Source organism: Magnolia sinica, chromosome 6 (genome assembly GCF_029962835.1).
Source record: "Magnolia sinica isolate HGM2019 chromosome 6, MsV1, whole genome shotgun sequence".
Classification (NCBI taxonomy): Eukaryota; Viridiplantae; Streptophyta; class Magnoliopsida; order Magnoliales; family Magnoliaceae; genus Magnolia; species Magnolia sinica.
Window position 1 is genome coordinate 99,612,379 of NC_080578.1, and position 26,086 is coordinate 99,638,464.

General features: G+C 38.7%; 1 protein-coding gene across 1 annotated transcript in view; it reads left to right on the forward strand.

Moving 5' to 3' along the window:
- The first annotated feature begins 346 nt into the window (after window positions 1-346).
- Window positions 347-26,086, forward strand: part of LOC131249243 (T-complex protein 1 subunit theta) — a 29,260-nt gene continuing 3,520 nt past the window's right edge. Inside the window, exons 1-11 of the mRNA XM_058249883.1 lie at window positions 347-706; window positions 2,080-2,342; window positions 2,443-2,589; window positions 2,685-2,846; window positions 11,179-11,256; window positions 15,741-15,874; window positions 17,209-17,281; window positions 17,355-17,432; window positions 17,537-17,659; window positions 19,910-20,004; window positions 25,770-25,979. Coding sequence (XP_058105866.1) covers window positions 559-706; window positions 2,080-2,342; window positions 2,443-2,589; window positions 2,685-2,846; window positions 11,179-11,256; window positions 15,741-15,874; window positions 17,209-17,281; window positions 17,355-17,432; window positions 17,537-17,659; window positions 19,910-20,004; window positions 25,770-25,979 — 1,511 coding nt within the window. The 5' untranslated portion in view covers window positions 347-558. The remainder of the gene's footprint in view (window positions 707-2,079; window positions 2,343-2,442; window positions 2,590-2,684; window positions 2,847-11,178; window positions 11,257-15,740; window positions 15,875-17,208; window positions 17,282-17,354; window positions 17,433-17,536; window positions 17,660-19,909; window positions 20,005-25,769; window positions 25,980-26,086) is intronic.

Genomic DNA, 26,086 nt, shown 5'->3' on the forward strand with positions numbered 1-26,086 from the left:
ATTTTTATTTGAGATCCAACCTGTTTATAAGTTAAAAAAGACATGGAATAAGGGTATATGTAAATATAAGCTTGATCGAAAACTTGTGTTGCCCAAACAAGTTTTTAATGGTAGACGTTCAAATCCCAATTTTTTCTGTGGTGGGATCCACTTGAACTTTGGATCTTTTTCATTCTTTGATTCATCTCGTAAAATGATCTATCTAAATGGATGAACGGTGTGGATACACCACATACATCATGGTGGGGCACACAAAACGTGGTGACGTCACTTCCGTAGCGAGGCTCGCTACTGTCGAGTTCAGTAGCTAATCCGCGTCCCCTTCCGCCCGCTAACTTCACCAGCCTTCCTTTACATTTTTGCTCGGTAGGTAGCATTTGCAGAGCAGAGCTTCTCGGAAGCGAAAAAGGTTTTTTCAAGGGTTAGGGTTTTTCTAGGGTTTTCATCCATTCTCTTTTAAAGCAACTCCATTTTTAGGGTTTCGATCTCTGCAACACTCTCCTTATCTCTCTCTCTCCGTCGTTTCGGAGTCGGATTGTAGAACTCTCAGCAGCGAGAATGGGGTTCCAGATGCAGCCGTACGGAGTACAAGCGATGCTGAAAGAAGGCCACAAGCATCTCTCTGGCCTCGACGAAGCGGTCCTCAAGAACATTGATGCTTGCAAGCAGCTCTCCACCATCACCCGAACTTCGCTCGGACCGAACGGTAACGGCTCCGCCTACTGAAGTTTCTTTGCCCTGAAAATATTCAAAAATTTAGGTGCTTTTTAGTAGACTTTCTTATTCATTTCCCATTTTTGTGTTATTTTCGGAATCATTAATAATCACTAGGATTTCTGTTAATTATTCGGTAATGTCGATTCGTGGGTGATTGCTATGTTCTACTGTTTAAGATTACTATGGTTTTCTTTTGTTCCCTCTCTCTTTCATCTCTACTGTACACGTGGCACATATTGAGGGTGATTGGGACCATTAATCAAGTGGTCAGCGCATAAATGAACTGTAGAAAAAAAGAGAGGGGATTGGACTATCTTGTCTGTCACATTATTGATTTGCAAATGGAGGGTTTAGAAAGGTTGGGGAAAAATTCACAGATTGGTCTAATTCTAATAGGCTAGAGTTGCACCTGTTATTTTCATTTTAATAAGCGACAGTATATCCACATGGTGGCCTATCATATTGACAAACCATGTGGCACATATACAGTGGAGATGAGTTGATGAGAAAGGCAAAATCTTGCTTATGGTGGATCATGTCTTCATAAATAGCTTGCCACTCATTGGATCATAAATCCAACTGATTAAAAAAATGCCTGTTCACTTTTCTTTCTTGGATTTCTATTGTTCTACTTTCATCATTTTTAATTTACTCTTGATCTTAAAAATTCAGTTCTTTTGATTTTATTATTATTATTATTATTATTATTATTATTATTAACAATGACTTAACTGTTGAGATAAGAAGAAAGAGTAAAATCTCAGTGAGTGAAATGTGAAGGATGGTAAAAACTACAATTCATCAAACTTGCAAGGAGTTTTGTGCATAAAGGTCCTATGTTTTGGGGATAATGACCATTGATTTGAAGGAGCCCATAATGGATGTTAGTGCTTAAAAACTTCCCAGATCGGATGATTCTAATCCTTGAATCAGTGGCCTACAATTAAATTGCTAGGGATAACAATGGTACAAAATAAAATCCATGGATGAGCTGGATGGGATTGTCTAATATGTAAAATCTGAGGGTCATTATCTATCCACGGTAGGTCCGTCTTATCAACTGTCTGGATCACCAAAACTTTGTTCCCAATTGTATAAAATAGATGCATCAGGACACTATTCATGGTCTGATGCACCACACCCTTATAATTCTTCACAAGTATAACCATCTAACTTTCAATGATCACGCACCCCCTCTTTGCCTCACATGGTGTATGCTATCAAAATATTCTCATATAAGCAGTAGCTCATAAGGTTTTTATTTGGCCCTATTAGATGCTTACTCATTGTAATGATCCTCAGTCTGGCTTCGAAATATGCGAGGTTGATTAAAAATTTTTCCCCTTTTTTGGGCATGTTCAGGTATGAATAAGATGGTCATTAATCATTTGGACAAACTCTTTGTGACAAACGATGCTGGAACTATTGTGAATGAACTTGAGGTACAACATCCTGCTGCCAAGATTCTGGTGTTAGCAGGCAAAGCTCAACAGGAAGAAATTGGCGATGGAGCTAATCTAACGATATCTTTTGCTGGGGAGCTTCTCCAAAATGCAGAGGAGCTTATTAGGATGGGATTGCATCCAAGTGAAATCATTAGTGGCTACACAAAAGCGATCAATAAGGTCCTTCATTTCTTTGCTGAATGACCTGTCAAACTGTATTCTGAACCTTTTGTTCATTAGGCATTGCGCATATGCTGATTTCTGCTCTGTTGATGCCCAGACGGTTGAAATTTTAGATGGGTTGGTTGAAAAGGGCTCGGAAACAATGAATGTGCGGAACAAGGATGAAGTTGTTTCCCGAATGAAAGCTGCTGTGGCCAGCAAGCAGTTCGGACAAGAAGATATTTTGTGCCCTCTTATTGCGGATGTGTGTACATGGATGTTGGTGTTTATTTATTAATATTATTTTTGGTCCTTTGGTTTTGACAAAAATTCAAAAGCTGGGCTTCTTTTATGTTACAGGCATGCATCCAGGTCTGCCCCAAGAACCCAGTCAACTTTAATGTAGATAATGTTCGTGTCGTAAAGCTTCTTGGAGGAGGTCTTCATAACTGTTCAATTGTTCGTGGCATGGTCCTGAAAACTGATGCTGTTGGAAGTATAAAACAAGTGGAAAATGCAAAGGTGTGCCTTTGGAAAACTAACTTTGGGTTCTTATACCAATACAATATGCTTATACTATATTTGCTTCCTCACTTATTTTCTGGTTGTAAATATCATAGAGTAGACATACATTCCTCCCAGTGCGTTGTATTTTTTCCATCAAGGATCTTTTGTGTTCTTAAATCTCTCTCTTTGTGTGTGTGTGTGTGTGTGTGTGTGTGGTTTTTTGGGTGATGCCTTGTATTGGATGCCTTTGTCTAATTTGGATTTGGATGTTTGATGGAGCACATTTACTTGCCATTTAGTATGGAGTGGTTTTTTGGAAGGCTTAATGTTGCTGAAAATGAAAAAAAATATTTTTCTACTCTCTAGGAGTATTTTCATGCCAGTTGGCATTGGGTAATTTTGCACATTGGAAGGCTTACTGTTGTTTCCTTCTTAGCCAATTTGGTTGAATTGATTTATGTGAGCTTACTGTTGATTAAAAGAAAAAGATATACGTGAGCTTACGTGTCCTTGTGTGTGGTTGAAGGGGCATGGAATCCAATGTTGACAGAACAAAGGTCATTGTTGCTACTGAAACTGCCCCTCTTTTTTGTGCGATTCATGTAAGATCAACTTGTTGCATTTTTAATCTAACTAAAATCCTATGGTCAGCAGACAAGAATGTAATGATCATTGAAGTAACAAGTTGGATTCTCTTAATATTCTTCTCTTGGAACTGTAAACGCAAGGCACTCCAAATGTTAAGTATTGTAGCAATGTTGTTGGATTAGTGATTTTTCATGTTTTGACCAATTTTTGGGATGCAATTTTAGCTTTTCGGAGCATTTGGGGATGTAGAGCTGATGCATCTCTCTCTCTCTCTCTCTCTCTCTCTCTCTCTCTCTCTCTCTTTTGCCTACATTCTCCTTGTTGATTTTGCCAATCTTATGAATGACAAGACGTTGGCCCCAAATGGTACTTCAACCGTTGGTGCATAAGGTCTTGTAAATTATTGCCCTGTAATACCATATTACATAATCTAGGTGCAAGGGTGACAATGGGTACAGTTAGGGGTCGTTTGGCACCATGGATTTAGGGGAATTTGAGGGGATTTCAAATCCCCTTGTTGTTTGGCAGCATAAAGTAACTGGGGGTTTCAAATCCCCTCAAAGAGGGGGTTTGAAATCCACAGTGAGAGCTTGGATTACACCCAAAATCCTTTCAATAGTTGCATGTGTAACATGTGTGTCACTGTACTATTATTCTATGGGGCTCATGGCCCACTAATGATATCAAAAAATAATTAGATTATCAATTACATCAATATTAATTACTTTAATATGATGATCAACACCGTCCAAACATTGTCCATGTAAATCAATGGTTAAAAATCGTTGGTTAGTCACTCGGACATGATCTTGTGCTTGTGGCCCATTCAAGACTTGGAATTTCATCATTTTCTGGAAAGCATATATTTTAACGGGCTTATTGCAACCATTTTGTCAAACATTACATACGTCACTAATTAGAGATATTAAAGTTGATTTAGTAATAAAATTCAAACCCCTGTGAATATACAATGCATAGCTACTTTTGGATTAAAGTTAATTCCCAATCCAGGGTGCCAAACACAATAAGAGGATTTCAAATCCAGGGGGTTCCAAATCCACGCTCCCAAACAAGCCTTTAGTTTATTGGGTGAGGTCTAACATTTTGGGCTTGAATTAGTATTTGGAATAGGGCTGGGCTTGGGTCAAGTACATTGGTTGGATGGGTTTGGTAATGGTGCCTGCTCGTTGTGCACATGTGTGCACACATATCATATCAGATGCAAAAACTGCTTAACAGGCCAGGCTTGGACTTGACAATTTTTGAATTGATCTGGGGGCTAAAAGTTTTGGCCCATTTTGGCTATGGGCCAAGCTCAGGCTTCTCTTTTGGTTTAAGATCAATAGGGACCACAGAATAGCCTCTAGGTCAATGGCAATTATATGGGTTGGTATATTAAATGTTATGGTTGAGATGCCCATTTTAATTGCCATTTTGAGACGTGGTTTTAGGTTTGGCTAAAAGTATGTCAAATAGGTATGGTGAATTATAAAAAGGCTCATGTAATTCGAAGGTCACATTCTTTTGCATAAGTCACCAGATAGGCTGTCTGGGCGAGGGATTTGTGAAATCCATGGATTTCATATCTCGTTTGTTTGTTTCCTTTGGGGATTGGAGGCAATCCAACCACCCCCCTTGCGTGCACACGAAAACTATTTTAAAAAAATCACTAAAAGACTTTGAGAAATCCGCAAAATGAGAGACTCTCGGAAATGCAATAAATGCTAGGTTTCAAATCCCCTCAAAGAGGGGGTTTGAAATCCACGGTGAGAGCTTGGATTACATCTAAAATCCTTCCACGAGTTGCATGTGCAGCATGTGTCATCGGACTATTATTCTATTGGGCACATGACCTACTAATGATATCCCAAAATAATTAGATTATCAATTGCATCACTATAATTACTTTAATATGATGATCAACACCGTCCAAACATTGTCCATGTAAATCAACGGTTAAAAATCGTTGGTTAGTCCAATATCGCTTTAATACAAGCTAAGGTTAATCGAATCAGCTGTATTACTTTAGATGGGATCTGGTCTGATGATAGAGACACGATCAGTAGATCTGCGGTTTCTTTCTTTCAAAGCCTTCTTCAGAAAGAGAGTTGGGCCAGACCGTGTTTGGACAATCTTTCTTTCAAACGCATCAGTGATGTAGATGGCAGTTTTCTGGAGTCCCGTTTCTCAATGGAAGAAGTCCATAATGCCGTGATGGAGCTGGTTGGCGATAAGTCTCCTGGCCTAGACAAGTTTCCCATTTTCTTCTTTTAGGTGTTCTGGGACATCCTCCAGGAGGAAGTTCTGGCCTTCTTCCATGAATTCTTCGAAAGAGGAAGACTGTTTAAAAACGTTGGTGCCACTTTTATTGCGCTGATTCCGAAACACTTGGGAGCCGCTGAGTTCAAGGATTATAGACCTATCAAGCTCATTGGTAGTTGTACAAAATTTTGGCTAAGGTGCTCGCCAACGGATTGAACAAAGTAATTGGCTCAATTATAAGTCCAAATCAGTGTGCGTTCATTTTAGGAAGACAAATTACCGACGCTGCTCTTATCGCCAACGAATTCCTTCATTCCAGCTATCAATTGAAGAAGTTCATCCTCTGTAACTTGGATATGGAGAAGGCGTACGATCATGTCAAATGGGAATTCTTCTCTACCTAATGAAGCGGATGGGTTTAGGTGATCTCTGGAGAAAATGGATTGAGGAATGCATCAGCTCTGCTTTCTTTTCCGTCGTTTTAAACGGGTCCCCGAAGGGATTTTTCAAAAGCTCCCGCAGCCTTAGACAAGGAAATCCCCTCTCCCCCTTTCTCTTCCTCTTCCTCATCATCGGCGAAGCCTTATCTGCCATGCTCTTGAAAGCTCAAACGGAAGACATATATAGGGGAATTCAAATGAAAGGTGTGAAAGATCCGCTATCCCATGTCCAATTTGTGGACGACATCCTAATCTTCTCTGAAGCAACTCCTGAATCCGTTGCCAATCTGCATACAGTGATCAGATGTTTTGAAGTTGTTGCAGGTTTGAAGGTGAATCTATCTAAATCCAAAGTATTTGGGGTCAATTTAGATGTCCAGGAGGCTGCAGCGCTAGCTGACCTTATGGGATGTGTTTTATGATCCCTCTCAATTGTTTTTGTTGTCCTCCCGTTATGTGTTGGGCAGCCCAACAAACAGCAATGGGAGAGAGTCCTCCAGAGATTTCGTCATCACTTAGCTGGGTGGAAGTGTCGTCATCTTTCCATTGGTGGGAGACTCACGCTAATTAAAGCCGCCATGTCCAACCTCCCCACCTATTTCATGTCCCTTTTTCGGTGCCCAGTAGCGGTCATCAAGTCCATCGACATGCTCAGGCGCAACTTCCTCTGGAGCGGAATGGAAGACAGGAAGAAATTCAGTCTGATGAAATGGAGAGAAGTTTGTAAACATTTTAAAGAAGGTGGAGCTGGTATCAAAGATCTTAAATTGATGAATCGGGCCCTTTTAGGTAAATGGATTTGGAGACTTGGCTTTGAAAAGGATAGTCTATGGAATATTATCATTAAAGGAAAATATGGAAAATTGAAAGGAGGATGGTGGACGACCGACTCTTCCCTATATAGGGCCTCTACGATATGGAGAGGAATCAGTCGGATGAAAGAAGAGGTCAACTATATGATCGGTTTTGAAGTGGGCAGGGGAGACTGTATTCGGTTCTGGCACGACATTTGGATAGAGGACAAGCCTCTGAAGGGCAAATTCCCTTCCATTTACCGGGTGGCGAGCAAAAAGAACAATTATATAGCTGAAAACTATTCCCTGGTAGCTGACAAGGTTGTTTGGAATATCCCTTGCAGAAGGAATCTTCAGGATTGGGAAATTGATCATTTCGTGGAACTGTTGCAGCTCATCCAAGACGTCTCCCTTAATTAGGCCTGCAACGACAGTATCATGTGGAAAACAGAAAAGTCCATTTTTATGGTGAGGTCATTTTTCAAATCCCTATCGGCCAACAATGGTACTGCCCCCTCTCAACATCCCCATTTTATTTGGAAATACGCTGCTCCTTCAAAGCTTTAGGTTTTCGGCTGGCTAGTAGGGAACAATAGAATTCTCACCCTGGATAACCTTAGGAAAAAAAGGAATGATTCTGCCGAACGTCTGCTTATGCTGCATGTCCTCTGAAGAATCGGTTAATCACTTGTTGATCCACTGTCCTTTCGCCTATACAGTCTGGTCTGCCTTTCTTTCTTGTTTCAAAATTAGTTGGTGTTTTCCTAAGGATGTGGACATGCTCCTTAAAGCTTGGCATGGGGTCAGATTAGGCAAATCCAAATCTCAGATTTGGCGGATTGGAATATTGGCGGTTTGGTGGGCTCTTTGGCTAGAGAGGAACAAGAGATGTTTTCAGAATGAAGCGAAGCCCTCCCACTTAGTTTCCTCCTATGTCAAATATTTCATTGCAGAATGGGTGTCCCATAGGGAAGGGAACAATGTAGATCTTTCTTTTCTTCTGTCTTAAGGGTCTGCCGTCTCAGTAGATCCCTTCTTTTGTGTTTTTTTTTTTTCCTTTTTCTTTATACAAGTTATCTTTCAAAAAATAAAAATAAAAATCGTTGGTTAGTCACTTAGATATGATCTTTTGCTTGTGGCCCATCCGAGACTTGAAATTTCATCATTTTCTGGCAAAGCATATATTTCAGTGGGCTTATTACAACCATTGTGTCAAACATTACATACGTCACTAATTAGAGATATTAAAGTTGATTTAGTAATTAAATTCAAACCCTTGTAAATATACCATGCATAGCTACTTTTGGATTAAAGTTTATTCCCAATCCAGGGTGCCAAACACAACAAGAGGATTTCAAATCCAAGGGGTTCCAAATCTACGCTCCCAAACAGGCACTAATGCTCCCCAAATCCATGGATTTGTATCTCGATTCCTAAACTATGGACTTCGGATTGGTCAAATCCATATGCAATGTAAATCCATGAATTCGACTAGTCCATTGATTCACCAAATTCATCATCATCTAATCCTTATCCCAACTAATTGGGTTGGTTACATGAATCTTTTTTACTATATCCTTATCCCAACTAATTGGGTTGGTCACATGAATCTTTTTTACTGTTCCATTCTATCAAGGGCCGTACCTTCAATTAGACCACAGGTCATTAAGTCTTTTCTTGCTACCTCCACCCATGTCCTTTTGGGCCTTTTTCTTGCCCTTTTAGAGCATTCAACTTGTACTGACTCACTCCATTTAACCTATGTATTTTTCAACCTGCATTGCTCATGACCAAACTATGTAAGTTTACTTTCCCTCATCTTATTACCTGTAAGTACCACTCCTAGGTTCCTTCAAATACATTCATTTCTAATTCTATCATTCCTTGTTTTGCCACTCGTCGTCCATATCAACATCGTCATTTTAGCTACACATCCTATGAAAATGTTGTTCGTTAATTGCCATGCATTCTTTCTCATAAAGTAGCTATAGAATTTCCCTTTTAGTTTGAGTAGTATAGACAACCACCTAAAACTCCAGATGATCTCCATTTCCTCCAACTCCCTTGAATTTTATGGGCAACATCCTTCTAAGCCCCTCTATTCTCATGAATTACCGACCTAAGATATCAGAAATGGTCAATTTGTGAAGCTTCTTGGTTAACGGTTTTAAATAATTCCTCATTCCCACTCCTATTGTTATTAAAATTGCACTTCATGTACTCCGTTTTAGTTTGACTAATTTTAAATCCTTTAGATTCTAAAACACCCCTCCATAAATTTAGCTTCGTGTTTATGCTGTTCCTCGTCTTCTCAATCAAAACTATGTCAGCTTGTAGCGTATATTACTTCTATTTTTTAATTAAAATAATAGAAAAGTATGATAATTAATGAAAATAAATATAAAAATAACAAAATAAAAAGACATAGGAAAAATATTTCATTTTTCAAGTAAAAGCATGTTCAAAACAAGTTTTATGCATCCATTAAAAAAAAACAAGTTATATGCAAGCCAAATAAATCAAATAAACAAGTTTTTTTAAAAAATGTCTTTATTAATGTCTTAAATGAAAGTATCAAACAACAACAAAACAATAAAAATATAGTCTCAAGTTTTACAATGTTGCATGGAATTGGCTTCTCAAATAGGGAAAAAATGCCAAATACACCTTAAATCAATCAAAATAAAAATAAAAATAAATAGCTAAGATTAAGAGTTAGAAACATACCTCAGTTTGTCTTTAAATCAATCAAAAGATAACAATCTCAAGTTCCATAGTTGTACGAATGTGAAATGGGGGGTCCAATGCCCATGAAATTTTATCTAGAGGATCCTCTCATGGGGCCAATCAACCCCTAAAATCTTTTTCAAATGGTAGTATGCACAGGGAGAATTGAATCAATGAAAATTTTGGGGCCGGAAAGGTATTTGTGTTGGAACCGTAGGGCTTTGAAAACCCTCTTTCGAAATCATTAGTTTTATAAATGGGAACGTTTGTTGTGATTCTTACACCATTAAAATTGTAATGACTCTCCAGCTGTACACTTGCATGCCCGTATACAGATGATTGCGATTTTGTGATGGGTGTGATTATAAAAATATGCCCCATCCACAATAGGATACTCAGTTTGGATGGTTTAGATTGATGTACTATAGTGTCTCATGTGACGAGAATGAGTCACCACCATTTTCAAACATGTGATGAACAAATGAGGAAAAAAAGTGTTTTCATATAGCGTACACTAATGCTAAACGCTACGTTATTTATAGTGTATACCACCAAGGATTTGTGCCATTTGCATACATTACGTATACCTACTCAACGCTACATAGCGTATGTCACACACTATGCTACAACACTATTTAAAGCACTGGTCATCTACAAACAACATACACTTTGGGATTTTTTCCTACAAATACCTCATTAACTTTTCTGTAACCAATGTGAAGAGGTATGGGAAGCCTACAGTAATTGGATTCGCTCTATTTATGGATTCACCAAATTCATATTTTCATTTACATGATCCCAAACACGGCAATAATGGAAAAGTTGAAAGAAAGAAATGCCATTTACCAAAAGCATGCTAATTCATCTATACTAAGATGCACAATTTTAGGGATATGACTAGGGCTGTCAATGGGCCAGACTGGCCTTACATCCTTGGGCTGCTGGTTGATTCGAAGCTGTTTGTTAATTGTGCCGGGTATAGGCTGCATCTAAAAACTTGTCAACCTGGCCCAGCCTGTTTAGTAGTTTAAAGGGCATTCTATATGTCATATGGATGTTATATATATTATGCGGGCATGTACGCATGGAACCCACATGACCACAAACCACCCACTGTGGGGCACACCTAATTAACGGCCCAGACCTTGCAGAAAAATGGGTGAATGGGCCAGGTTGGTCCAGGCATATGCATCTAGGGCAAGGCTTGGTCTTAAATTTTACTCTGCAGGCCAGGCTTTGGACATACCTCGGCCTGGCCCAACCCTGAAGAGGCTCCAAATGACAACAATATGAGACACGTCAATGTTAATATTAGTGAAGCAGTTGAAGGAGAACCTTTCATATGTTCTTTTAGGAGCATATGTAGAATAATAATGGACAAAAAGAAACTAAAGCATTGTAATGTAACAGTGGATGTAAATTCTAGGAAGAAAGTTGAACTTTCGTCTTCATGGACTTGATTTATTGCTTTAATTTTTCTTTTATCCTTCTACAACAAAATTCTCTAAATGTTTGTTTTTGTGGGTTTTTTTGTAGATTGCTGTGTTCTCCGGAGGTGTTGATACATCTGCAACTGAGACAAAAGGAACTGTTCTAATTCATAGCGCTGAGCAGGTTGTGTTTAGAAGGAAGCTTTGGCTCTATGCCTGCTTTTATTTTTCTTCCCTCATAAGCTTTTGAGCATGTAAAATTTTTTAATTATTCAATTTGATGAAATCTTGCCTAATGACTCCTGTGATATTTGGGCTACTTTTTTTTTTTTTTTTTCATCATTTATATGCATATATTTTATTTGGACGTAAATGCAATAATAACACATTCAAGATGGTAATTTTTTGGATGGATTGGAGTTCTGTCTGCTGTTCTATGGTACGCTTCTGCAGTATATATGTAAGAGAACTCAAGATGTAATTCCTTGTTTTCATTCATGTAATGGTTGTTTGTGTGTGTTAAAATACTAAAACTGCAATTGCTTTGCAGTTATATCCAATTGAACATTACACATGCATCTTAAATGCCTTGTGAACATGTGCACATTAGATGTGACTTTTTTTTTTTAATGAATGCATGAAATACTAGTTGGACTTTTGCAAATATCGTCAATGGATTTGGAATGAAAGTAGCATGCATGTCACATTTGCATGTGCTAGCTTGAGGTTGAGAAACTTGAGTGAAGGGTGGAGACTCGTGTTTTTGCATGAGGTTTGTGTTTATGTATGTGAGAATGCACATCTTGTTGTCATTTAGTGGTTTTCTTGGACTGCAAGCTTGTGCTCTATCAAACCAGGGCATGTGTTCATGCTTAGTTCTTATGTTATGCATGGCTGTGCGGGCACATGTGGACTTCTAGCAGGGTATGCATGGTTCCTGGGGCATTTTAGATCCATAATTCGTGGGTAAGAAGGTTCCTGGGGCATGTTAGATCCATAATTTGTGGGTAAGAAGATATGATGTAGGAAACATCATATGGAGCTTGTTATGAATGATTTGATGGATTAGCGTACCCGGTATCGTCGGGTTAGGATACTATTTTAAGTTTCCTTCTATCATCAATTTCTGCGATAATATGTTAAGAACGTAGCCAATATGCCAAAAACCCCAGGGCTGATGGAATCTGTCAAGTTAGGCCACGCTCGCCAGCTGACATCCACGGCAGTACTCACTCTGTCCTCTTTTCTAAGTAGCCCTTTCCAGGGCATGGCGGCTGCACATTGGTTATCTTGGTAGCCATTTCCACTTGGCGGCTGCATTCTAGTTGTCTAGGTAGCCCTTTCCACATCGTGGTGGCTTTCACTCTAGTCCAGGTTGCCCTTTCCAAGGGTGGCCCCTTCTGTGACTTGAACACAGGATGTGGTGTTGGCTTTGATGCCAATTGTTAAGAACCTATCCAATACGCCAAAAGCCTCAGGACTGATGGAACACGTCAAGTTAGGCTATTAAACCCTTGTGATTGTAACATATAATATTGGCGTTATCTAGCAATGTATTAATATCGCTGATATTTTTTCTCAAGCTCAGTATATATTTTCCCCAGTATAGGAGTGATACCAGTGATATTATCACCGGTACCAGTAATATTATCGCTAATACCAGGGAGGACATCCAGAAATCCCCAAAATTTTCCATAAATTGAAATTTTCATTGTTTTTATAGGATATTTTGGGGTATGTGTTCTTTAGTTGATTTCAACCATTCCTTTCGTTTATGTTTTATTGTGTGCATTGTATGGTATTTGAATGATATGAAGTCATTTTGGTTATAATTTTTATTTTTATTTTGAAGCAACAAAATTTATTGATAGAACTGGTAATCAAATACAAGGCAGAGTGGAAAGCCTGCTTGTATTTAGAACAGGGAACACAAACCTTTGAAAGACACTATACAAAAGAATTCACCACCATACTGGACCATTGAGGCCAGTCTCTGCTATGGATTTTCGACAACATCTGGAGCAAAGCTAAGTCCATTCAATGATCAATTCTTTGATCTTCTTGATGAAAGCATCCATGGATGATTTTATGCCCTTGAAGTTCCTATTGGTCCTCTCTTTCCATATTTCCCAGCGGGTTGCGAAGGGCACCAACATTCATAGGACTCTCCCCTTTCCTTGAGTAGGACTACTGCTCCACCCCACAAACTCTTCCTCTAGGAAATAACTCTTGATCCAGGTGGTTTGGAATTCTGACAAGAAAAAGATCTAAATAGATAATGCAACCAGACAGTGAAAGAACAGGTGGGAGCAGTTTTCTTCGTTGGCTTCACACATTGCACATCTATTTGGAAGCATCAAACTGCAGCGTTGCAATTTGTCGATTGTCAGGAATTTTCTTTTGATAGCAAGCCAGAGGGCTGAAACTCTGGGAGGGGCCAGAGATTTCCATAGAAAGGGAGTGAACTGAGAGTTGATTGCAGGGGATGTGCATTTGAATAGGGACTTAATTGATCCCTCTTCCAGATTCTCTCATCTGATTCCCGAGGAAAGATGCGGATGTCATTTAACATGCCAAGAAGGGACTGGCATTCTCCCAACTTGTCGTCTTTTAGATTTCTTCTTAGAATGATATTCCATGAGAGTTTCCTTCTGAAAGTCTGCAATGTCTTGGGAATGTTGTTTCTAGGGGGCAATTTCCTAGCCTTTTGTCTTCCCAAAAGAACATTGATTCTCCACTGTTGACTGAGGATTTGAATCCTTCCCTAAGGGCCTTGCCCCATTGTTTCGATCGATTGCCCATGGCTACAGCCACATTTTAGATGCTGTGGTTCTGCTTCAAATGAGCAGGTCCCAATCTCTGTTTGCTGAACCCTTTTTTTCTTTCACCACTTTTTGCCAAAGGGCATCTCTCTTTGCTGAAACACCACCAACATATGCTAAGAAGGCTTATGTTTTTCTCTCTGATTTTGCCTAAGCTGAGGCCCCTGTTTCCTTTGCCATTTGGACATTTTCCCATTCGACTAAATGGATGTGGTGGTTATTGGAGGAGTTGCCCCAAAGGAAGCTTCTCTGAATTTTCTTGATTTGAGCTGCCTCTGCTGCCTGAACTTTAAGCAAAGAGAGATAATAAATGGGAAGGTTTGCAAGTGTTGATCTGATGAGGGATATTTTCCTTCCTAGAGAGAGATGTCCCCACTTCCATGGAGCCAGCCCCCTCTTGATCCTTTCAGTAACTGGGTTCCATATAGCAGGAGATGTGTGTTTGCCCCTAGAGGAAGGCCCAAATAGGAGATGGGGAGATCTTGCTTCTTACAGCCGAAGAGGAGGACAAGGCGCTTAAGGTGGGTATTATTAATTTCAATTCCCATCATTGTGCTCTTGCTCAGCTTAATTTTCAAGCCCAAAACGTCTTCATAGCATTTGAGGATAGACTTAAGGTTGCACATGTTGTGAGATGATGCTTTACAGAAAACTGTTGTCTCATAAGTGAACTGGAGGTGCAATATGGAGATATTACCCAATTTGAGGCCTGCAATCAGCCACAGCTTTCTCAATTTGGTTATAATTATACCAGTTTTTCCCAACAGCACACGGTTTAGGCTCCTATTAAATGGAAACTTGAAATGTATAGTTGTTTTTTGTAATGTTTCCCTAGTAAGGTATTCAATAAAAGTAATTGTGGCCGTAATGGCCACTGCCGTCGCCTTCAGCCCTTCACGATACAGGCCGTAACAGCTGTTACAGCCTCTCTTTTTTTTTTTTGGACAAAAACCTGTATTGGCCGCGTAAGACACCATAACAGGGTGATTATGGGTGATTTTCTCCGTAACGCGCAATGGTTCCCACCATCACCGCCTTGTAATAGCTGTTATATTACCGTTTGTGAATACCTTTCCCCAATCTTTGAAACATGTAACAATACCAATACTCTGAACACTGCATGTGTGCGCATAAGACACCATAACAGGGTGATTATGGGTGATTTTCTCTGCAACGTGCAATGGTTCCCACCATCACCGTTTCGTAACAGCTGTTATATAACCGTTTGTGAATACCTTTCTCCAATCTTTGAAACATTTAACAATACCAATACTCTGAACACTGCATGTGTGCATGTTTTTCTGACTCTTTTGCATGGTCTGATGGCATTGCATGGGCCCTCAAGACTCCGTTTATCTTGAAAACCTCTCTGAATCCAAAGAGCAATGGATTTGCCTCTACTGTGGTGCTGGTGACATTGAGTTTGGTATGACCAAAGGGATGGCTTTCAAGCTTCCAAATGAATAGAAGGATGAAATGGAATGTTAACCTAAACTAGTAGGTAGACGATTCAACAGTCATATGTGCTCCATAGCTTCAAGCCCGAATTTAAAACTAATCTGAAACCTCTGAATTCTTGCTTATCCAACATTATGAACAATAATTTATGTAAGAAACATCAATTGCCCAACGGTTTGCAGAGAATGTTCCTTTTTTTTTTTTTTGGTCATATTCAACTTGAAGGCACATTCAATCCTCATGAAACATGCCCGTTTGCAATTCACATTGGTTCATCTGCCAGTGATCTAGAACTTATTTTGTATGTTAACTTCTTGGTAGGAACTCTAATAAACTAAACCAATGGCCAGTGACTGGAATCTTTTGCTTATAATGTGCACCTTTGCAGCTAGAAAACTATGCAAAAACAGAGGAAGCAAAAGTTGAGGAGCTTATAAAAGCAGTTGCAGACTCAGGTGCTAAAGTTATTGTCAGTGGAGCGGCAGTTGGAGAGATGGCATTACATTTCTGCGAGCGTTACAAGTAAAACAAATATTTTCCAGTGCCTCCTTGAATTGCTGCTGAGTTATAATCTGCCATTTGTATACTGTGATTTGGTCATTGCCACAAAAACAAACTTTTTTCCCCTAGTCATCGATCACTTGATTGGAATTCTTGGTGTCAGCAATATTAACTGATTAGGCTAATCGTACTGAACCAGTTTCATCTTTGCAAGATGGCGCATTGATCAATAATTCTAGGCATTTGGGGAACTGCATTTTGAAAATTCTCTACCTATTTGAGTGCTGGAAGCTGTGGTTATTATTATGTTCTTTGGGTAGGTCTGTTTTGGTTGTAGGAACCAGGTTGTTTGCCCCCGGCAGTTTGTGTGATTAACTTGTGGTTCTGCCTACTTCAGTGTCCGGCATCTTGGTTCTGGCTCTTTGTTGATGTGGTGTGCAATGTTGGATGCAAAGTTGATTAAATATTGGTGTTGAAGGTCCCATTTGGATGCTTCTTTGGAAAAGGAAACCTTCTGGTAAATATGAATGAAAGGAAATACGAAGAAAAAAAAATGGAAAAAGAGCTTTCTGGGAGCATTTCCATTAGAAATCTGATGCAAGAATGACCTATCTTAACATCATTTCTATTTCCAAGATTTGGAAGCACGAATTTCATGTAAAGCTGAAATGGAAATGTACTTTAATAATTTATTTTTGAAAAGGCTTGTCTCGTTTCACAAGAAGACTAAATAGTATGTAAAGGCTGGCTCGCTTTCTGAGATGGAAATGGAAAATTGATAAAATGGAAATGAGAATTGTTAATGGCTGTGATGTGTGGGCTGTACTGTTTGGATGAATGTAATCAGGGGCCATACAGTGGTACGGCCCACCTAGTCTTGAGTTTTATCCACGTGTCCCTTTATTTAGTGTATTAGGTGCACTTACAAGTCATATAGTTAGTTCCTGAATGGTATTTTTGGGATATTTGTTTCTTTTTTTCTTTTTCTTTTTACTTAATATATAATGGAAAAGAGATGGGGCATGTTGCCTTAATTCACTCTCTTTATTCTCTTTTTTCCCATCTCTTTTTCTTTATATTTTCTATTACTTCCACTTCTGTGTAATTCTACAAGAATAAAATTCATTTACATGGAAATGGGGCATTTCTTGGAACTCCCAAACACTAGAAATTTGGTGTTTCCATCTAAATGCATTTCAACACATCCAAACAGGTCCTACATGATGTAGGTTGGTTTATTTGCTTCATTTCATGGTGTTGCAGAAACATGCTTTGCTAAATTTGTGAAGTTTTAAATAATATTTTTTCATTGTCTTTCATTTATGTACTCATTTCATTTAATTTTTTGTTTACAGGCTCATGGTCTTGAAAATCAGCTCAAAATTTGAATTACGACGATTTTGCCGTACAACTGGAGCTGTAGCACTTGTAAGTCTATCACTTATTACTTTTGCATGATACATCTGATCCTTTCCTGACATCTCTGTTATCTGGACCACAGTTGAAGCTTAGCCAGCCAAATCCAGATGAACTGGGATATGCCGACTTTATTTCAGTAGAGGAAATTGGTGGCGCTCGGGTAGACTTCTCTCCCTGCGATAATATAAGTATTTTGGTTCAAATTTGTATTTGTTCTAGTCCCTGCCTTCACCACTAAGGGTATGCTTGGCTTTTATTACACAGGTCACTATTGTAACAAATGAACAAGGTGGAAATTCTGTGTCAACTGTGGTTTTACGCGGAAGTACTGACAGTATATTAGATGACCTTGAAAGAGCAGTTGATGACGGTGTGAATACCTATAAGGTATTTATTCCTATATCACTCAGCTATTGGTGTAGGTTAGGAGTCTAGGTACTGTGCTCACTTGACCGCAATTTCAGGGTAAAATGACAAAGGGAAGGCGTTGATTTTTCACGCCTTGAGATTGATACACACCTGGGTTTCTAGTTTTCTGTTGTTGTTTTGTACTTTTTGCGTTGTTTTCTATATGTTTAACAATTCAGCAATTTTAGTGTTGAACTTAACTTCATTTAAGTTTTATTTGCAAAACTCTCTCTCTCTCTCTCTCTCTTTTCTTTTCTTTTCTTACTTTTTAATTGGCAGCTGAAATTTTATTTAAAAGGAAACAAAAACAGAAGGACAATTTCCAATATCGTGAATATAATCTCAGATACATAGAAAATCCCTCCCAAACAAAATACCTAACCTAAGATGTAAGAACTTTCCCTGCAACAAAAGGCTCCAAGAAAGACTAACAGAGAGATTCTTCCCAACTTAGGATGGATCTGTGGTCCATTCCATCACCATGAATTGGATTTTTCTTTTTAAGGATTTCAATGAGGATATGTTTTCTTCATGGATTATGAGGTCCCTCTCTTTCTAGATGCTCCATAAGACTGCAGATGGAAACATTTCCTGAAGGACCTCCCCTTTTGGAGGGAGAGGGCCTTTATCCCATCCTTCAAAAACAGTTGGGAGTTGAGGATCCAAACTGCAAAGAGGTTTAGAAAGAAATTAAAAATAGCTTCGCTGCCTTTATCCCATCCTTCAAGAACAGGTGAGAGTTGAGGATCCAAACTGCAAAGAGGTTGAGAAAGTAATAACAAATAGCTTTGCTGCCTTTATGCCATCCTTCAAAAACAGTTGGGAGTTGAGGATCCAAACTGCAAAGAGGTTGAGAAAGTAATAACAAATAGCTTCGCTGTCTCCCACGTTGAGAAAGTAATAACAAATAGCTTCACTGTCTCCCACTGCAGGAAAAGTTCACTGAGAGTCTTTCCTACCTTCCTACACATTATACACATTTGGGATTCCTATTCTTGAGGTTGTCGATTGTGACTTGTGAGAATTTTATTGGCCATAGCAACCAACAATTCCATGAAAAAGCTTGCACTGTCAGAGGGGTAGTTGTCACACCTTGGTGAGCAGGAAATGATGCTTACTCCTTGACATCCATCAACATCATAGGCCTATAAAGAGATCTAGAGGAAAATTTGCCGTTCTTTGACCAAACTCAAAACCTGTCTTCATTGGCCAGGCTAAACCTATGAGCCCACCATGTGATTTCCTTTTCCCTTAGATTCTGATGGGTAAGCACATTCCAAGTCACCGTTCCTCTATCAAACTTGTATCAGTCAAACCCTTTCCGTCCTTGTGTTCAAAGAAATCATACATGGGAACGACTCTGCAAAAGGGATGTTAGTGATCCACATATCCTTCCAAAAGCTTACCATATCAACTATGGGCATAATAAAGCAGATTTCCTTCTTGAATGACTTGCCATGGAAAACAGATACGGATCAAGTTGTTCCATAATGGATATGACCACCGTCATCATTATGGAATAGTTACGGGTCCTTTCTTTCTTTTTCATTAAAAAAAAAAAGTTTCAAAACCATTACTGGTCATTGTTTCTGTAACTGCCATTACCTGATGTACGTAACGCGTTGGCATACCATTTATATGGATAACTTCTCATCAAAAGTATAACTAAAAGAACAATGCCTTTCCTCACATCCCGTCCCTCATTTCGATGAGGACTGCTAGGGAACCCACCTGATTCACTATGTTATGATGAAAAATATTCCTCCATAATGCCCTGGATTCTTCTCCGAACCTCCACCGTTCCCCAAGAATCACCACATCTCCTTGCTTTTGCCTTCTTGATTTCCCTATGTTTAATATTTTAAATATTTTAATATTAGACACTCTTAGTTGATTGCTTTTACTTTCGTTTTACAAAAAATTCATTTCTTTGGAGTACAACAATTTTGGGCATGGTTGACCTTTATCCAATGTGGATTCGTTGCCCATACTAGCATACCCATGTCACATATTCTCCAACATGGTGCCCTAGGGGACTTGAATGATTTGAATTCATAAGTGTTTTATATGGGAGACAAGCATATCTTTTCTTTTGATGGGTAAGCTCGTGGTGGTTTACTCATTGGTTTGAATTTTGTCATGGCACTATAAATTGTTGACTTTGTTACATGTTTGTATGTTTCATAATTCACATTCTAGCACTTTGTCTAATAAAAATCTCTGCATCAGGCAATGTGTAGGGATAGTCGCACAGTTCCTGGAGCTGCAGCAACAGAAACTGAATTAGCTAGAAAACTGAAGGAATTCTCTTTTAAAGAAACAGGGTAACCTTCTGCTTGCATTCCGTGTTCACTGTGATAATGCATTGTCCCCGTTTTTCAGCGAAGCATTGATGAAGGTTGATCTTTTAGAGATGTCAATTGTTATTACTAGTCCTGTTCTTGGAACTAGTCTCAATCAAGTTGTCTGAATCTTTTGTTGGGATGGAGACTTCATAGTTATGCATGCTTGAGAATCATCTACCAGTGCATTTACATAATAATGTTGACGTGTTTGCGTGATTGTTGGACTTAGTCTCGTAGGTGAGTTGAATCATCTCTCCATGTATATGCTGTGTAGTTTCGTGGAACCAAAATGATTCTCAAGCCATGGTTGAGTTGATTCTTAAGTTTCTATCCAGCCTATGTTTACAGTAAGCATCAGTGAATCTTAGCTGGGTTCATGGTTCCAATAACTATGCACGGTTTATGTTGAGGCATAGTATTCCATGTTATCCTCATATTGGGTGCGTATGGCTTCAATCTATCATGCCCATATATGGGCACTGATGTGGACATACACATGGAGTGGGGATATGATTATCCATTTCTTAAAGTTCAGGATATACATGCTGATATCGTGTCCAATTCATGAGAAGCTATTTATATTTTAGTTTAGTAGTCAAAGCATGTGATTGATTAATCTTTCTAAAGTTTTTATTTACAGCATTCTTCTTATATATGTTTGCATATTATGATTCCAATAGAACGGAAGTTCCTTTGATTTTACAGAAAAAATAAGAGTTGTTGAAACTCAGCCTATTAGATCCTATGAGTACTAGGGGTGTGGCACTTGTGACACCTGGAGTGAGGGGCAAGGTATGCTATATCGGTTTTGATGGGCTTATTGGCGGCCACCAAAACCGACACACGCTTTACTATTACGCCCCCATAATGGTCCCTTTTTTTTTTTTTTTTCTGGCTAAAAAATCTGGAAATACTTGGGAAAAGTCCCAAATAGTTTATATATATATATATATATATATATATATATATATATATATATATGTTTATGATAGTGTAACAGTCCACTCTTTGGTGAGAATGTTGTTCCAGGCTGTTTGATGATTTCGTGAACCTGACAGGCTTAGACTAACCCTAAATTGACCTCAAATTCATACAAGCTATGGCAATCATCTCACTAATGCACGTCCCTAAGCATTTAACGTCATTCTCACTAAATAATTTTAAGAAAAATAAAATAAAATTTGAATCATTAATCTCGCTGATTTGGGGGGATTTGAGGGACCACTCGAATGCACCCAAATCGACCCCAAATTCATGTAAGCTATGATACTCATCCCACTAAACATATCCTAAACATTTAACATCATCCTTCCCAAGCGATTTAAAGAAAAATAAATTTAAATTGGAATAAATAATGTCACCGATTCAGGGGATCACTTGAATGCCCCCAAATCGGCCCAAATTCATGCAACTTATGACACATCCCACTAATACATATCCTAAGCATTTGACATCATTCTTCCCAAGAAATTTTAAGGAAAAAAAAAAGAATTAAATCTGGATGAATAGTGTCACTAATTTGGGGTATTACTCTGAGTGCCCTCAAATTAGCCTGAAATTCATGCAATCTATGACATGCATCTCACTAATACAATTGGCTCCAAATTATGCTTATTTCACCATTCGATTATGACATCAGTGGACATACGTTTCAGGAAAAAAGAAGAAGAAGAAATCAGTTGACATTTTTGGACCTTGAAGACTTAAAAAACCTAGTGGTCCTATTTCAATAAACAAGTGTTCGCCAAATCAGCTGTTATGATCATTCAAACAATCTGATATTGGAATTGTGACTTAGCAGCAGCAGACCCCACATTGTAATGGGTTTAGTTTTATTTAATACATGCCACATGTACAGACTTCTAAGTGCAAGTGTATCAAGTTTCATGCACCATCACAGTATCTTATGAGAGAGAGCAAAACATCTATGTTCAATGAACACGGATCTATTTTCAAACAACATACATATATTATTTCTCTAAACTGATTTTTGAAAAGCAACAAACCAAAAAAATTGAAAATGTCCAACAAACAGTCTAAAATACATTTTAAAAAAAGTACAGTATATAATTGGAAGATCTATGTTCAAAGAACATAGATTTATGTTCAAACAATTTTAGATCTACCTTTCCCCAAAGTAAATTTTTTAAAGAAAACTGACTTTTATTAAAAACCACAAACAAAACTACAACGAAGATACAACAAAGGGATGCCAAGAGGGCGGTCTGAGGCTACCCAAGAAAATCAAGACAACAATCCCTAAGATTTTGGGAACAGGAGGCCCATTCAGCAACAAGCGCTTTCGCTGATTTGGATATGTTGTTAAAACATCTAGCATTCCTCTCTTCCCACAAAGCCCACCAAACCGCGATTAGGACCATCCCCCAAAGCATAGTCTTGCCTTTACCAAGCCCTGTCCCATGCCTTGCAAATAATAAAGCATCCACAACCCCTGACAATGGCCACAAGACATGGAACCAACTAAAGACAGCTGCCCATATCGACCCCATGAACGGATAGAGCACCAATAGGTGGTCCACAGTTTCCTCATCATGCATACATAAGATACAAATGTTGGGCAACGCCATGCCCCTTTTGTGGAGGTTATCAATTGTAAGGACTTTCTTCCTGCCAACTAGCCACTCGAAAGCCACAAACATGACACAAAGCTAGGCAGCCCAACTTCTGCTGGGTAATCACGAGCACAAAGGAGGGAATAAAAGGATTTGACCGAGAACCACCCCGAGCTTCCAACCAAAGTAATTTTGGATAAAAAAAAAATTGAAACATGGCTAATAAATGGTCAAAAAAGGCCTGAAAATGCACAATATTTCAAACTACTATTTCATATGAATCAATAGTATCTACTCTTCCAACACATTAATAATGTTTGATTATTAAGAAGGTTTGAAAAACAATTAAAAAAGGAATATTGATGAAATTTCAAAAATAAATAAAATCAAAAAGAAAAAAAAAATCCTATATCGAACTCCAGTTAGGCATAAAATGGTTGATTTGTGGTTATCACCTTGAATCAACACCATTACATCTAGATTCAACAAAAAAAAAAGAATTTTACCTTTTTTTTTTTAATTTTCTCGAAAGTTGCACCCGGCCATTTGAATCATCAATTGAAACCCACAAGACATGTTTTGATGTTTGCCTCCACAAATCTGTTCGAAAATGGTTGCAAAACAATCCATTTGTAGGAAAATGTCACAAAAACTAGGAAAAGAGGAACAAAAAGGACCCCTAGATGACTTATGTACGTGTATTGATTGACCGATACACATGCTTCATATCTGTACCGATACAGGACTTTTTAGGACGGGCCGACATGGACTTGTATCATGTATTATATTGTGCCGATACGGATATGATACTGTCATATTGGCCGGTACGAGTCTTTTTTTTTTTTTTTTGCAATCCATAGGTGGAGGTAGACCTAGGGTTCAAATGAGGATATGCCCTGTGAGAGCGGAATGGTGATGGAGACATTAAAGGACCTACTCGGGTGTACCAGAGATGTAGACGACCACCCACATCAGTGCAACTTTCTTTGTGGATGGGAGACGAGTTTAAGATAAGGTCAGTCAGACTATTTTAAAAACCCCACATGCATTGGACGTGCATCAGGAAGACCTCTGCTTCGGAGACCATTTTATTCATAGGATTTTTATTTCATGTTGTTCTTACCGTTAGATTTTGTTGATCAGGCCATCGAGCCGTCAGATCTTCTCCTCTGATCTTGCTTCCTTTCTAGGTTTTTTTTGCTTTTTTTTTTTTTTTAAAGGATTTATTTGATAGTTGAAATTGATAATAAATATTTTAGTTTTCTTATTTTGGATGAGCCATTTCACTTAAGTGAGTGACATAGTTGTAATTATTGTAAATTTTTAATTATAAAAGCACAGGGGATGAATGTCCAACCCTAGTGGAGTTATTAAGAAGGAAGAAAAAAGAGAGAAACTCTCTTGTGAGAATGAATTTTCCTCATTGTGTTTTAGGGTTTATGAGAACTCTCCCTTCCAATTGAATTGTGGAAGGGTAAAGGCTTGTTTGGTGGTGGATTCTCTAAGGTACGTCATTCTTCTTTCTCTTCTTCAAAAGGAATTCTTCTTCTTCTCTTGTCTTCCTCATTCCCCTTCCATTACAACATTTTCAACACATCAAAACTGTACTCAATCTTCTCTCAGATTCATCCCCCTTACCTAGCCACGTGTGGACCTGCAAATGCACACGCACACACGTGTCCATACGGGCAGCCACATTTGGGCCCCCATTTGGGGTTTTACCTCTTTGATTTTCCTCCAAACTTCCCTAATCCCTAGATCCTTTGAATCCCTAAAAAAAATCCCAATCCTCAATCTCCATCCATGAACCCAAAACCCTAATGAAAATATGATTTTTTGTGAAACTTTTCCCAAATTAATTATTCATATGAATTCCTCAAGGAAAAAAATTATTTGGAACATGATCTTATGAAGAAACTTAAATGATGAGGAGGTCGAGGTTATTGAAGGCCTTTCAATTTATTTGTAGTGGGAGGTGTGGAAGATAGGACCTTGAAGTGGCCTTTCAATGTTATGTTTTTGTCTAGAGCATTCTTGGCTCTTTCAGGCAAGTGGTTCCCATACTTGCTAGTGGTATCGGCTGGAATCGAGAATCTTGCAAAATGAGTGATGGAACCAAGGAATCAAAGATGAATGTGACATGGTTATATGGTTCTATGGGTGTGCACCTGAAAAACAATATCCACAATTCTAGATGTCTAAAGGTTAATAAGAGCAAGGTATTCCATAATGGTAACAGTGGCCATAATGGCCACGGCTGTTACTGTTACGATATGGGCTGTAATGGCTCTTACGGGTTTTTTTTTTTTTTTTTTAAAAGCATGTTTCAGCCTCGCAACAGGCCATTACACCCCATTATGGGACTGTTATGGCCATTTTTTCTGAACTCACTGTTATGGTTATGGCCCTGTAATGCATAACATTACCACTGTCAACCAAATTCAGTTTGGGATTCATCACCTCACGTGTACCATTAGCCATGGCTCTTTAGTCTTCTTTTGTACTTGATCTAGCAACAATAGTTTTCTTCTTGTTCTTCCATGTGACCTGATTACCACCTTCTGTTGTGCTGTAGTCAGAGATAGATTTCCTATCTGTCAGATAACCAACCCATTCTGCATCTGTGTATACTTCAATTTTCACGTGCCTGTGTTATTGAACATGGGAGTTTGGATTTGTTCCTCACAGGGCCTTCTGGAGTCATAATTTTCTATCGATTGGCAGACTGTGATAAGGTGTTGAATGCCAATCACCTTAGGAGTGGGCAGGAAATCATTATAAATGGATGCATTTATGATGATTCTCGCTTCACATTGGAATTGAGGCATGGAGCCTGTGGACAATGCCCGTCTCCTTAGCCAAAGTCATGGAGACCTGTAACTTTGGGCACTATGGTTGAAAGGATTAGATTCTTAACAGGTCGTACCTTTTAGCAGTGATATGGTCAATTGGAAGGAAAGGGCGATAGGACATTAGGTAATAGGTCTGGAGTCATGAGGCAGGTGATTTTGAGTGTGAGAGAGCAGGCACAGAAGGGTAGACTTTTTACAGAGTTGGGTGAGAATTCTTTGATGATTTGTGGGGGAGCCTTTGACCTCCTTTGAAAGTGACTGTTTCCTTTTGTAATCCTTTATTGTTTCTATAACTTAAATGCTGACCTTTTTGTTGCAGATTGGATCAGTATGCTATTGCTAAATTCGCTGAAAGCTTTGAGATGATACCTAAAACACTGTCTGAGAATGCTGGACTCAATGCAATTGAGATCATTTCCTCTCTATATGCTGAGCATGCAGCAGGAAACACCAAAGTGGGTATTGACTTGGAGGAAGGTGCCTGCAAAGATGTCACGACCATGAATATCTGGGACCTACATGTCACCAAGTGAGCCTCTTCTCCAAAATGTCTGTCATTTTCATGGGTTTCTTATTGTTTTTTTTTTTTTTTTTTCACGCAACTTCTTTAATTATATGAAATGGTTAATATGTGGA